The sequence below is a fragment of the Vitis vinifera genome, chromosome 18, assembly GCF_030704535.1.
Source record: "Vitis vinifera cultivar Pinot Noir 40024 chromosome 18, ASM3070453v1".
NCBI classification, from domain to species: Eukaryota; Viridiplantae; Streptophyta; class Magnoliopsida; order Vitales; family Vitaceae; genus Vitis; species Vitis vinifera.
Window position 1 is genome coordinate 29430854 of NC_081822.1, and position 15824 is coordinate 29446677.

Genomic DNA, 15824 nt, shown 5'->3' on the forward strand with positions numbered 1-15824 from the left:
TAAGATATTCTATTGATGGTCGAAACTGCACTATTTTATTGATTATTTGATGATTCATCATCATATGAGCTATAATCAAAGTTTTTAAAGGCGAAAGCGTAAGGTGAGGCGTTTTTGTGTTAGTGAGGCAAGGCGTAAGCCTCGAGGCGTTGAGGCGTAAGCTTTTTGAGCCTCACATTATATAATTAATTAATATTTTAAAATATATAAAATAAAATAGCATAAATAAAAACATGAAAACAATTCATTAGAATCATTAAAAAAAACATACTAGTTCCCTACTTTCACAAAAAACCATAACAAATTCATAAAATAGATTATAGATTCAATTATACTAATAGTTTCAAACTTTAACAAAAAGCCATAACTAAGTCATGAAATAGAAAATAGAGTCAACCATAATAATAGTTCTAAACTTTTACAAAAAATCCATAACTAAGTCATGAAATAACAACTAGAGTAAATTGTTTCAACTTAAATCCTCCTCTCCAAGGTCATCATCATCCTCATCCAATGTATCAATAGTAGGAAAATGTCCACTATCATGTATCCCCATTTCATCTAAATCTTCATCTTCATCAATTGGTGTCAAATTCAATTCCTTCTCTTTGCCTTTGCCTCCACCTGTACCTAGCATAAAGTATTAATTATGTGTAAATATTAAAAGTTTTTTTTATTAAATTTAATCAAATTTATGGTTTCAATTTTTGAGTACTTACTTGGTACTTCATTATGTTTCTTTTTGTAGGAATGTGAAGAAACCATATGATCCGATGATGCTTGCGTCTCTTGGGAGTTGGATGACACAACTCTAATGGCATCAACATTGAATAATTCATTATCTTGAAGCCAACAAAGATCAAGGGGGATGAGGGGATCTTCTTTCTCCGCAATCCATTCATCATCGGAATCAATCTCCTCTACCAAGATTGGATCAACATTTTGTTTCCTTTGTAGACTTCGCTCTCTCAATCTAGTGTTGTACCTTACATACACTAGAGCATTCAACCTTTGATGTTCAAATCTATTTCTTTTTTTTGTATGGATCTACAAATAATAAAAGAAACAATTTTATGTGTTAAAATGAAATAAAGTTCTCTAACATTGAAATAGAAATATATGTATAAAAATTTACAAAAATAGAAGTATTACCGATTCAAATGTGCTCCAATTTCTTTCACATCACGAAGCACTACAAGTAAGGCTAAGGACTCGAATAGCAAACTTTTTCAACTCTGGTGTTGAACCCCCAAAACGCATCCACCAACTTGTAGGACTTCTTAATGTTCAAGAATCAATTGCAATACAACTCCCAAATTCACCCATTGCTTGGTCATATGAGTCCAACTGAATGTCAGCTTTTAAACGTTCTTGATAATCCAACATGCTATTCATGCATTCAAATAATCCCTTCCTCACCTCATCAACATTAGAGAACTTATCTCCATACCGCAATTGAGGATTAAGATAATAGCCTACTACATGTAAAGGTCGATGAAGTTGCGGAGTCCATCTTGCATCAATTTTTCTCCAAATTGGGCCATATTTTCTCTCCATGCCCCGACAATTAAATGCAATCTTCTCCTTAGCTGAATCCATCAACTCATAAATATAACCCATGGCTAGTCTTTCCTCTAAATCAACCTCTCTCAAGACACTAACTAATGGAACAGTGGTCTTTATGCAAAAAGCAACATGAGGCCAAAAATTTGGATCAAACAACACTGTACTTCGAGTTTTCACACCTTCTACCTTTTTAGCCCATGTGCTTGAACACCATTTTTCTGAGGAGAACATTGCTATAAGAGCTTGCTTTTGCTTATAAAGACTTTGGAGAGTAAGAAATGCAGTAGCAAACCGTGTAATTGCTGGATGAATAAGTTCATGATTTTTTGTAAATGTTCTCATCAAGCTAAGAACCCAAGTATGCCCATATATAAACTTCACAACTTGCCTAGCTCGAGAAAGTGTAGTAGCATGAACATTTAGCTTTCCAATATCCTCCAACATCAAATCAATGCAATGAGCAGCACAAGGAGTCCACCACAATCTACTCCTTTTTTCCATAAGCCTCATTCCAGCATTCACATAATTAGAGGCATTATCAGTGATGACTTGCACAACATTCTCCTCTCCAATTTCTTCAACCACCTCATCAAGATATTTGAACATCAATTCCCCATTTTTTATTGTATCAGAAGCATCAATTGATTTCCTAAACCAAGTGCTAGCAAGACTATTCACCAAAAAATTGATAAGACACCTACTTTTTCCATCTGTCCAACCATCTGACATAATTAAACATCCATATTGTTTCCAAGCTTTTTTGTGATCTTCCATAATGATACTTAGGTCATTCACCTCTTCTTTAAGAATCCACGTCCTCAATTCGTGCATAGATGGAGGCTTAAACTCGAGCCCAAAGTTTGCAACAACATCTATCATAGGAAACCAATAAGGATCATTCACAGTGTTGAATGAGAGACCTTTTGAATACATAAACCTACCAATTTTTCTATACACTTCCTTCCTTTCTTCTTGCTTCCACTTTGAATTCAAAGTACTTTGTCTAGGTTGTGAAGTGGTAAATTTATCCATGGGTCCCCTAGGAATAGGTTCCCCACTCCCACTTACACTCCCACTCCCACTCCCACTCCCTAATGTCCCTATTGTTTTACACAAGGCACTTTCATGCATTGAAGTTGGACCCATACCAATTTCTTGGAGCAATTCATTTCTCTTCGTTTTTTTATACTTAAAATTAGCCAATGCCTCTTTACATTCCAATCTAGCATCTTCACTAACTTTGTTGCATGGTTTCATACCATGATGAGTTCCGGCTAAGTGATGCTTTAGTCTATTCACCCCTCCCGTACATCTTTGATTGCAAAATTTACATCTTAAATATTGCTCTCCAGAAACTTCCATCACATACTTCCACACAAAATCCTTTCTTGAATTTTTCGAATCGGAGAAACTCATTCTAAAAAAAATCACCAATAATAATATTCAAATTTCCATATAACAATATAATTGACTAAAAAATAATAACAAAGCACAATTGAAAGAAATTTAAAAATGAAATAAAAAATTTAATTGGTTTAAATTAAAAAAAAACCAATTTTTTTTAAAGGAGTTTAAAAATTATACACATAAATTTTAATTGGAATTTAATAATGAAATAAAGAAAATTGAGGTGAAAATTAAAATTAAACCAGAAATAAAAAAAATTCAAAATTCACAAATAATTATCTTTTATATAATTTTATTTATATTTGTTTGTTGATACTATAAGCAAACATATAAAAAACTTCAAAAAAAAATCTTATTAACAAAAGGCACATTTGATTTGATAATTTAAAAAAAAAAAAAAAAAAGGAAGATGAAAAGCCTACTGGGAGAGAGAGAAAAGTGTGGACTGGAAGTGTGGGCAGTGGACCGCCGAGAGAGAATTTAAATAGATATACTGTAAGAGAGAGAAAAAGGGTTTAAAATTTAAATAGATATACATAACTGATTTGATAAAAAAAAATTGGATGAAGAGCCGACGAAGCCCGTGTGGATTGCAGGGAGAGAAACGAAGAGGGAGAAACCATGGAAGAGGGAGTTCGCAACATACCTGGAGATGAACGAGAGGGATCGCCACCGGAAAAGATGCACTGCGATTGGTCGCCGCCGAGGGTGAGCACTTCGTCGCCGCTTGAGTCGTTGGAGGTAGGGTTTCATTTTAGGTTTGTTTCTAGTCAGGACTGGGGTTTTAGGGATTACTTAGGGTTTTTTTTTTAAATCTCTGTTCATTGCCACATCAGATCTGACGAAGCGTACGCCTTCTTCTTGGAGCGTGAAAGACGCGATCAAAGCACGCCTCACTGGAAAAGCGTACGCCTTTCACGTGTTTCGTTTCAACGCGTTTTTGTTGCGCCTCGCCTCAAGGCGTGCCCCACAAACGCCTTTAAAAACATTGGCTATAATCCCTAGACTATGAATCAAGTTAGGTCCACTCAATGCCAGATTTCAATTTTACATGCAAAACTCTCAATAGCGATACACACATTGAACCAGAAATCACACTCTCATCCTCTTCCTTCCTTAGCTTCCCCAATCTGTTGATTTTAGCTATATTTACATTGATCATTTCCTCTTCTTCATTCACCCAGACAAGTTTTCTTTACTTTTCATTTTCTTCATCATTTGCACATCCAGCAGTTGTGGGCTTTGAAAATGGCACACCCAAAGGTGCCATGCACTCTCATGCACAAGTGGGAATAGGGTGGAAAAGAGCTTAGGTATCCCAAGGAGCAGAGAGTAGCGAATCGACAGATTTTGTCAATAGAGGTGGTTTGTTATACACAAGAGTTGAAGTGCAGTGAACATGGGTGATGCAATAGCATTAATGAAATGAGAGAGGGGGAATAAGGGTGGTAATGTTGGCTTTCATAGGGAGATGGAGTTTATATCGTTAGAATACAATGGAATAACATAGGGCGTGGCTTCTGATGTTTCAGGGGTCTTTCAAACTAAGACTTGTAGATATCACCACTGAGATAATCAATCATGCTGGAATCTGCACTAGCTAGTGTTGGCAATTATGTTGATGGAGTCAGTAAGAGAACGGTTGGAATTTGGAAATTTCCAATTGTTGTTTCCACGATGGATGCGTGCCCAATTGGAAATGTGATCAACTATGGGTACAGATAATGTTTCTACTGCTTCATCTTTTCAATATTCCTACATTGACTTTGGGACCCAAAGGATTCCATAGGAACTGCCCATCTCATACAACCTGAAGTATTTAAATTCCCGGACTAATCAAACCTCCTCAAACAAATTGGTGTTTTGACTGAAATCATTTGTTATCTAGCCTATTATCCTCTCAAAAATGGCTTGTCATTGCATCAGTAGCTCTTGACTCAATTGGGACTGCGACTTGGCATGGAAAATGTGGCTATACAAGTTGGTATTACGTGCATGTGGAAGGGAAGTAGAGGGGATGAGTTGACAGTATTAGGAATAAGCCCCATTATTCCTTTTACCGTTATCTGCTCTATCACAGTATGAATTTGAAGCTCGTTGAATGAATGAGTTGAGAGCTTGAAACCACTTATGTCCTGCTTTCCTTGGTGTCTGGGTGGCTGCCAGAACCTCCATGAATCCATCTGGTGTGCAATCCTACTCTTGAGGTATAATGCTTAGAAAAGATTTACTATTATTTCGTATCTCTGTTTTCATACAACTGCTCATTATGCCACCTTTAGATGGTCTAATCTATAGGGGAGCCTCTGGATTTCTCCAAGCCAAAGATCGAGCAAATGATTCCTTGATTATGCTTACTTGGGCCAATAAACTTGCAAAGAGAGCCACTGCCTCTGCCAAAAGATCCTAAATAAGAGGGATAACTAGGTTTATCCATTGTGCTTTCAAGCTCCATAGAATTCAACAAATCCACACCAATTGTCTTCCTGTATGTTAAACCTAGTTGAGGGACCATATGTTGAGTTTGAATGCAACTTCCAATCCACATGCCACTTAGATGAATGTGCATAATACCATTCAAAAGTATACCACTCTTCTTATTATTATAAGCCAAACAAACACCAGACTCTATGTAGGGAATTTGATCAAAATCAGCATGAATGAGATTGAGTCTCAAATCAAATGGAACTTGAGTGAATTTGAGGTAGGTGCAAACAGGCAAGCAGAAAGGGCTACTAGGGTTCAAATCATGGCTTCCTTCTGACAAGAGAGGGATTTTTAGTTGTCTAGTTCGATTAAACTTGTTGAAAACCTTAATAGGAGCCCAAAGTTGAAGAAACCCAAACCATGCATTCATCATTCTCTGGTAACCTATGCCTCAATGCCAAGTTATCATTCCCATGAAACAATAATCACATCAGAAACCACTGAGCCTGCTCTCTTTTTCCAAACTTAGATACCAAGTTCCAACAGCATCCGGAAGCCATTCTCTAGTATCATCAACTGGTGATGCACATAATGTGCTATTGATTCATGCCTAATTGGTGTATCAGCTGATTCATGTCCAGCTGGTGCTCCTTGATTGAGGGAGTAATCAACAAAATTTATAACCTATTACACCATGTACTAGGGTAGCAAAGACAAAGCTACTATAGCATAGTGGCTCTAGGATCGTTCATTGGGATGGGTTTTCACTTCACAAAAAATATATTAATTCAAAGTTGAATTGGTGCCTTTTCATTTCAAGGTTAGCTTTAAAAGAAAACGTAAAGATGAGTTGGAAAAGGTTTGGTTTTAAACTAACCAAAAATAGTAACTGATTTTACTTACAAAGAAAAGTGTTTCTTGGAGTTTAGATCACTAGGCTCGGGTTCCTTATACAAAAAAGAGAGTTCCGGTCACTTGTTTCTTTTCCTCCCATTGGGGATTTAACATATAGTTATTTCCCGAACCGGTGTTGTACAGATGCTTCCCATTAATGGGTTCAAACACTAAATCCCTCTCACTGATGCACCTTGTAATGGCTCATACCTCTCACCTAGCACTTGCCATTCAAGGTGATCTTTAACCTTGGATTACCCGTTAAAAGCTCTCAAGAGATAAATAATGGATGTCTCCTTGGAGTCCAAAAGCTTACCAAGTGTTGGCTATTCTAGAAAATCCTACCTTCAAACCACCTACCAAAAGCTCGCAAGAGATAAACTAGTGCATCTCCATGGACGGAGATCACTTGCCTTACCAAATGTTGGCTCAGGTGAATTGAAGGCGTTTTAAGTTAACTAAAAAGATAAAAACCATTAACGGGTCACACTTTCTCTTCATTAAAAACTAAAACAACAAAACTTCCAATTTATGCATGTGGAAACTTACTCGGTTTTCCTCACTCCAAGAGATGAAGAGCCTAGCCTGTCATCCTCTGAGGAAAAATCCTCAAAGTTTGGTTAGCTAGAAAGAAAAAGAAAAATAAAAGAAAAGGAAAAACAGAGCAAGGCTCTGTATATTCTATATATTGATCGATTCTACATACTTATATATCTATATATTTTTTACAATAGATGCAAGGGAATATATATAGAGAAGTTTTTCCAATCTTCCTAGCTAAGAAATCTTATGGTTCGTGGATTACAAGGAGAAGAATGGAAATTTATACAAAAATATCTGAAGAAAATATCTAAAAGAGTCGGTGCACAAATATCCCAGTTCGCATGTAGATTTCGCACGTTGCATGGTGACTTGCGAAAATTTCGCAAGTTGATTTCGCAACTTAGAATCCAGTTTCGCACGTTGAGCTCCAAGTTCACAAGTTGCAAAATCACTTTCGCAAGTTGGGCTTCTCTGTGACTGTGCGGCTGTATTCCATTTCCATTTCGCAAGGTAGGCTTTAATTTCGCACGTTGGAGTTCCAAATTCGCAAGATGCGAATTTGCCCTTCAGTTGGATGCAGTTGTCTTGCGAAGGCCATATCTTCCTCATTTCAGCTCCAATTCGTATACCGTTTGAAGCGTTGGATTTTTGACTTCCTGATCTTTGAAATGGTATATAGAATGTAGAAAATGGACTTCGGGAAGTGCTTCAAAAGTGCGAAAGAATACTGCAGCTGCTGTCCTCTGTTTTCTTCACTCTGTTTTCCTCTCTCCATTGCTCTTTCCTTGCATACTTTGAACGACTTTGGCAAAGGGCTATGGAGCTCCAAAGCTTGGTTCTTCATGAATTTGAGCTTCCAAAAGCTTTGCCATGAACTATATACAGCTCTCCCTCATTCTTGGATTGCTTTGGTGTAGCTAAAAGCTATCAAAAACACCAAAACTTAACACAATTTGATTAGAAACGATTGCAAGGGTCCTTAACATGTCAATTGAGTTAAAAGGTAACAATTACTACTCAAGAGTGTTTAAAAGAGTTAATTACAAGCTACAAAATAGCACTTTTTGAGTAGTAATCAGCTATGCACCCAAAATATCCACATAAAACAGAGGAAGACGACCAAGAAAATAGAGCACAAAGAAAGGAAACAAATAATGAACTAGTGAAAGCCACATTTCATGTTTCATTCGATAGGCTCAGATTGGTGGGAGGAGTACAAACATATTCCAACAAGAAAAAAAGTAACCAATATCTCAGAATAAGGCAAAATGAGATAGAGCTTCATTGAGTTCGCATAACACTAAAAAGAACAGTGAATGAAACAATAACAATGAGCATATGAACAAGCCAAAAATCAGCAAAACTCATGTGTAGCCTCTGTTATCCCTAATCAAACAAGAAAACAAAGCCCCAAACAACAAGAGGAGAAAATGAAGAACAATGGTAGTAAAGATGAAACGAGAGATACACAATGAACTTACCTGAGGAGCCTCCTTTAAAGCAAAGATTGCTCGACTTTTCAATGCTTTTTTTTTTCAACTTTCCTAGATTTTTTGCCCCCCAAGCTCACTCCTAGTGATCTCTGAATCCTCTTATACTAGTTTCTCATCTTAAGAGCAGTTGTCTCCCTCAAAATCCATATCATCTCTACTGAATGCTCTTCATTTCTCCCGGAAAAAAAAAACCCAACTCGTTCTTGTTGCTCACTTTCTCAAAAATGGCTCTCTCACAACCTCCTCATTGAATCCTCCTCATCCCCAACTCCTTACTCTCATTTCCAAAATGAACCAAAAAGCAACCTCTTGCCCCCCTACTACGTGTCACCACTGTAGAGAATATCCCTTGTCCTAACCAACCTACTGCTTCCCGAAAAACCACCACTACTCTCACCCACTCTCTTGACAACTCACACTCTCTAGCTAGTTTCTAGAAGCCTCTAGAAAGTCCCAAAAAAGTGCTCAAAAAAATGTCTCTCCCAAAATCCAAAATTAGGGGTCACATCAAAACATTTCCTTTAGTAGAAATTTGACATATTCTTCTTGAAGCTAGAGTATGTTAATTGATCACATAACAGGTAGGATTTGTAACATAAGGATTGGAAAGGTAATCTTGATAAGTTGTAACACTAGATTGTTAGATTATGGATATTAGTTCATAGGGAGTCTGCATACAATGGAAAGTAGGTCACAAACCTAAACTTCGTTTCATTGTTATTTACATAGCGCACTAGAATGCAGTTGATTCTCTTTAATGGAATGTTGAATTAACTTCGAAATTGGATTTTGAAGGAGCTAACACTCCTATGAGTTCTAGTGGTCCCCACTTTGGGCTCATATACCATGATGAAATGGTTTATGAGGGTTGAATTGGCTCTTGGTTCACTCTTGTGCATAAGGGCATTTTAGTAATTATATAAAATTGCATATGGGATAGTGCATAAGATCTCTGAATTAGGCTAATTGATTAATTAGGTGGCTTTGTGTGTTTAATTAATCAATTATGACCCATTTTAGGTTATATTAAGTGACCCAAGCCTTAAGCCCAATAAGGGGACCCTATAAATACCCCTTAAGGATTAGAGTTTCCAAAGTTTTTTATAGTCGTATTCCATCTCCAAAGAGTGAGAAAAAAAGCCTATGAATTCTCCCTTACAAAACCCACACTTTGAAGTGTTAAGATTGTGGTTTGAGTTATCAGATAGAAGATCTTGGGTGTATGATACCTCTAGACTCTTAAGCTTCTTTTTCATCATAGAAAACAAATTTGAGAACATCTAGATCTAGGTATGAATGTTTCTTTTGTAGCTTTATAAATCTAAATGGTTTTTAAAAACCATGTTTTTGCTTAGATTAGCTTCTAGAAAAGCATAGGGCAGATTTACATGTACCAATTCAATCCAAGGTATGGGAATGGAGAGATCCTTCTTCCTTTAAGAAAAATAAAATCTAGCCACTCATGTTTGTGAGATCTACTCTACACAACATGTTTGCTAGTGAGAAAAATGAAGGAAAATGAAAAAAAAAAAGTGTAAGAAAAATTTATTACAAAAACTCTCTTATAGAAGATCTAAAAAATGACCAACATCATTTGTTTGTTAGCCTTTATACAAATTTTGGCATGCAATGCACCTTAAAATCACTTTCACAACTCAAAAGAATTGTTATTAGCATCACAAGAGTGCAAGCATATTAATTGAGTGCTTAAGGTGTAATTACTACTAAAAAAATATAAAACCATGAAAATTATTATCTAAAATATGCTCTTTTTAAGTAGTAATCATTCCTCCCAACCAACACATTACTAGTCACTTAGCAATGGTATGACAAAACGAAAGAATAATAAAAAAAATCATGAGTCACATAAGCCAACCATTTGGAAAATGTCTTTGAAAATTTCATATCATAAATAATTGATAAGTAAGCACACCCTACTATCCATAGGCATCATTAAAATTCCAACTTATTTACTATCTCTAATAGATGGAATATGATGCAAACAAAAGTGAAAAAAGCAAATTTGTTTTCACTCCCTAGACAATCTTTTCGAATAAGTCTCAAGTATACTTGATGTAGCCCTCGATATACTATTCAAAACTAATCGTCCCTTTACCTTAGCTCAATTTATCCAAGCAATAAAAACAGCTCTTTCATAGGTTAAGAATGCACCTATTTTATTTATTTTCTTTTTTTCAAAGGACTTATTATAAGAGTACAATGCTAAAGGTATCTCTCAAGTATGTGACCCATGTAGCTAGGATTCATCAATGACTCTTAACCATTAGGCATAGGGCACCAAGTTTATAAAACTATGTCACTAGCCACTTAGTAGGATAAAACCCTTAAAAGCAAGACATAATGTAATAAAGTTAGACATGAACTTCCATATTTCTATCCATTATATGATATTGATTTGATCATTCAAACCCTTATCACTTGCACTGTACATAACTTAGGTGCATCTAGAGTTGCACAAAAGATACATACAAGTCATGGATTCCTTGTAAGATGATAAGTTGTTCATAGTCGTTTCATGGATTTGGGCAATCTAGTAAAGACTATAGTGCACTACCTCCTAATCAGAGGGATGACTTATCTTGATTGTTATGATAAGTTTCCCATGGTAAGTTCACTAATGTGTATGGTTACACATTAGACAAAACCTATGGTGAATCATGATGTAAGGCTATCAGGTTGTCATGATTCACCAAGCTAACATGTTACATGGACTCTCAATCTTGAGATAATATTGAGTCTATGCTGAAATCAACAAGTGGCTTTATCTTATGGGAGAAACCCTAAAATAGTCATATATTCTCTACAAATTAGGTTATTGTTGATGGAGGTTGGTGGCAATAGGTATTCTCAATAGAGGTACCATGATATTTCATGAGATTGAGATAGTATGTCTCTTTAAGTGATCCAAATAACATGTGATCATGAAATTTATGGTCATAACAATTCTTTTAATGAAATTTGATATATGTTCTTTGGAGCTAGAGTATGTTAAATGATCACATAATAAGAAGTTATGTAACTTAAAGATTAGAAATATTATCTTGATTGGTTGATAGCGTTACATTGTTAGATTACAGATGCCAGTTCATGAGGAATCTACATGCAATGGATAGTAGATTACAAACTTGAGCTTTTTCTTATTGTAATTTCATAAGATATTGGAATACAACTGATTCTGTTTAGTGGAGTATTGATTCAAGTTTATAATTGGATTATGAGGCAGCTAGTATTTTCTTATGAGTCCTTGTGGTCCTCGCTTGAGCTTCTAGTTCATAATGGCACACACTTGAAGAGTACTTTTAGTATATAATTCATAAGTGTGCATAAGGGCGTTTTGGTAAAAAAAATGTAAGGTTGCACTAGATCTTATGAATGGTCTTTTTGGATCAGGCTAATTAATTAATCAGAACCCATTAGAGCTAATTAATTAATTAGGATCCAAATGGGTTGGATTAAGTGATCCAAGTCTAATTTGGGCTCAAGTCACTTAAACCTATAGGGAAGTTTATATAAACCATCTTAGGGGTTTGTTTTCTCACTTAGATTTTTGAGATTCCAAAGAGAGGAACCCTAGCCATCCACATGTGAAAGAGAAGCCCAATCTTCTCTTATGCTAGAAACCATGAAGATAGGATATAAAAAAACATCAAAAGTCCAATAGAGAACACCCAAATGGGGGAAGGGGGATGAATGGGTGATTTAAAAATTTTAAATAAAAATTTATATGTTATTCCAAAATTTTATCTCAAGAGATATCAAGGATATCCCAAATAACTGGATGGGTTATACCTAGAATCTTTAGGTATATAAAAATATGATTTTTAATTTTCGGCAACCAAAATCTTCAAAATATAGCACTCAAGTCCCATGCAAAAATAGAATAAGAATTAAATAAATAAAAAAATCATACAATTAGAAAATTGAACATCAAAGTTACGCAATTTAAAAATTAATGTCAATCACATGCATATTTAAAATCAATCATTAATCCTACATGTGCAAAAGAAAACAAAGTACAACTCTCATGCAAAAATAATAATAATAATAATAATAATAATAATAAAAATAAAATAAGATAAAATGTAAGTAAAATAAACACAAATATAAATATCACGTTTGCAATCAAATGGATAAGGATATTAAACGATCCCTATAGATAGTAATAAAAATTAAAAAAATAATAAAATAAAATGTCAAACTCATGCAACCAAAGATCGAAAATTCATTACATGCAATCAAAGATCCAAAATCAAGCCAAAGCTTACTTATACTCAAAATTAGGAAATCAAACTCAAAAAACTAACCTAAATGAACTAGGCCTATAGAAGCATCCAAGTGGAATCTATCCTTAAAAAGATCTAAATGAGACCTAAATTAAGCTCGAAAGGCAGCCAAGGGATGACTACAAGTCATCAGAGAAGTATGGGAAGACACCTAGTATCACAACTGTTAAGATGACAAAAGGAAGGGTCTACAATACCAGATTTCTAATAAAGACCATATGATATGTAATAAGGCAAACAATGATATAGATTGGAGAATACCAGAAGATAGTCTCATTATACCCAAGATAATATGGATCATAGTCTCACTATACACAAGATAATATGGATCTAATACCAACCATTCTCGTTTCTAGTACATCGATGCCTCGTCGTAGTGGGAGGGTTGTTATACAACCAAACTGATTCATGTATTTAGGAGAGTCTTTCGATGCCATTATAGAGGAACATGAGATTGATTCTATAGATTATAATGAAGCAATGAGAGATATGGTTACACATCTTTGGCAAAGGCTATGGAAGCAAAGTTAGAGCGAGTTTAACAGTGATTCTGAAAAGTGTTTTTAATCTTTCTAACACTTGAAAATATTTATTTTTCAAGTATTAAAAATTCTAGAAACACTTCCCAAAATCATTGCCTTAGAATCCTTGTGATTTTAATGTAGTTTGGGTTCCTATAGAAGCCTCTAAAGGAATAAAACCCATAAGTGTAAGCTTGTTTACAAGAAAAACAAAGGAGTAGATGGAAAAGTTGAGATTTATGTGGCTAGGTGATTACTACTCAAAAAGTGCTATTTTATAGCCTATAATTAATCCTTTTAAACACTTTTGAGTAGTAGTTTAGGCCTTTTAACCCAATTGGCATGTTAAGGATCCTTTAAAGCAATTTTGATCACTTTGTGTAAGTTTTGGTGTTTTTGTTAGTATTTTGATCACCAAAGCAAGTCAAGACTGAGGAGAGCTATGAGGAATCTTGGGCAAAGCTTAGAATTCATTTGCCAAGAGTGAATCCGGATTGCAAGGAGAAAAAGCAAAGAGGATCAGTCATGGAGCATATTCTTGATGACAGTCGTAGCAGCCACTTTTGGAGCACTTTCTGAAGTTCAAATGATGCATGCTATATACCATTTCAAATCTCAGGAAGTCAACAATCCAATGCTTCAAACGGTGCGCGATTCGAAGTTGAAACGAAGAAGTTGCAGCCATTACAAGTCAATCACTCTAAAGTGTTGCAGAATCAGCCTTTTGTTGCGAGAATTTCGCAGCACTTTTGTACAGTAAGGTGTTTCTCCTTCTGACGATACACGAACCATGCCGCGAGAAGGAAGCTGGGAACCTCAAGGTGGAAGCCAACTTCGCAGCCTAGTGAAGATAGCTCGGTGTTGCGAAATAATTTCGCAGCCCTTTTGGGTGTCTGCGAAATCTCGCAGACACCATTTTTCTCCTGCGAAATGGTTCCTGAAGCCTCCCGAAGCTTGCTACCGACATTGGGAGATATTATCCATTAGATTTTTGTTGTCTAAATCCCAAAATACTCCTTGTAAACCACCAATTGCATGATTCCTTAGTTTTTAAGTTAGTAAAAAGACCAAATATCTTTGTAACAATTAGTTTTATATTGGTTTGATATATATACCTCTCGGGAGCCTGTTCTCAGAGAGGAGTTCCTTCTGTAAACATTTGGGTAAGCAAGTAAAGTCTATTTTCTTTCTACTGCCTTACCTTCTCACTTTGTATTTTCATTTTATTTCTAAGTTATGAATTCTCTGAGGAGTTTTCCCCAGAGAATGAGTAACTAAACCTCCAATTCCTTGGAGCTAAGGTTGCCGGGGAAGGTTCCAAGTGCAAGAATGCAAAGCTTTGTGGTTTTAGCTAGTAATGAAGAGAAAGTGAAATCCTTTAGTGATTTCAATATTTTTAGTTAACTTAAAACACCTTGGAGTCACCTGGGCCAACACTTGGTAAGGCAAGTGATTTCCAACCATGGAAATGCACTAGTTTACCCCTTGCGAGCCTCTGGTAGGTGTCTTTAAGGTAGGATTTTCTGGAATTACCAACACTTGGTAAGCTTTTGGACTCCTAGGAGGCATCCATTAGTTATCTCTTGCGAGTTTGTGAAGGGAAGTCCAAGGTTAAAGATCACCTTGAATGGTAAGTGCTCGTGAGAGGCATGAACCATTGCAAGTTGCATCAGTGAGAGAATTAAAGTGAAATCTAATTGAAGGAGTCTCTGTACATCACCGGTTAGAGAATTGACTATATGTTGAATATCTAACGCGAGGAAATGAACCATCTGACCAGAGCTATGTCTTTTGCATGAGGAACCACCCCAGTGAACCTAAATCTCCAAGGAATGCTTTTCTTCCTAAATTATTCCAAACTTCTGTTTAGTTAGTTAGTTTAAGTCTAAACCTTTACCAATCAAAATTTGTGTTTCATTTCTTAAGCTAACCTTGAAATTTGATTGCTTGTTCATCATTCCCAGTGAACGATCCTAGAGCCACTATACTATAGTAGCTTTGTATTTGCTACCCTAGTGTATGGTGTTATAGGTATAAATTTTGTTGATCACTTCCTCAATCAAGGAGCACCAGCTGAACACAAATCAGTTGAGACACCAATTGGGCATGAATCACTAGGTTGTAGCTAAAGGCTATAGTTTGAAACATTATTTCAACTATAGGAAATCTTTTCACTAGTAACCATACTCAAATCCATTAGAGTACTCTTATCCATTGCGATGTATCTCATTTATGAGATATTACAATAGGATGTTAAGATAATGTTCTTAAGCAATTGTCTTGATGTTAACATCTATATGATGTAACCAATATTTTCATAGAAAATGGCCTTGTATGTACAAGAAACTGCAGGAAAGCGTGGCAGTGCTTTAGGATCTTGTAGATAGATGACCATCTATTCGTTGAGAATGATGTAGAGATATTGTCATCAGTCAATATCTAGTTGTCTACTCATTTCTAGATGGAAATCTAGAAGAGACGTCATATATTTGGGTTTAAAGTCCTTAGGGACTATAAGAATAGGAAAATTGTGTTATGTCAAGCATATACTCAAGTATCTTTTGAGAATGAGGGATTATGTGCTTATGCTCCAAAGTGTTAAGATAGTTTAGAGGGTAACGTGATGGTTGATAAGACACCTTCTGTGGGGAACCTGGTAGATTCCTTCA

At 35.7% G+C, this 15824-nt stretch overlaps 1 protein-coding gene across 1 annotated transcript; it reads right to left on the minus strand.

Annotated features, from left to right (window-relative positions):
- Positions 1 to 747: 747 nt before the first annotated feature.
- LOC132253247 (uncharacterized) lies at positions 748 to 2338 on the minus strand. The gene is made up of 2 exons (XM_059734958.1): positions 1153 to 2338; positions 748 to 1047 (listed from the first exon to the last, which is right to left on the minus strand). Exon 1 carries the CDS (start codon positions 2293 to 2295, stop codon positions 1288 to 1290), a length of 1008 nt encoding a protein of 335 aa, XP_059590941.1. The 5' UTR covers positions 2296 to 2338; the 3' UTR covers positions 748 to 1047; positions 1153 to 1287.
- Between the last annotated feature and the right edge of the window lie 13486 nt (positions 2339 to 15824).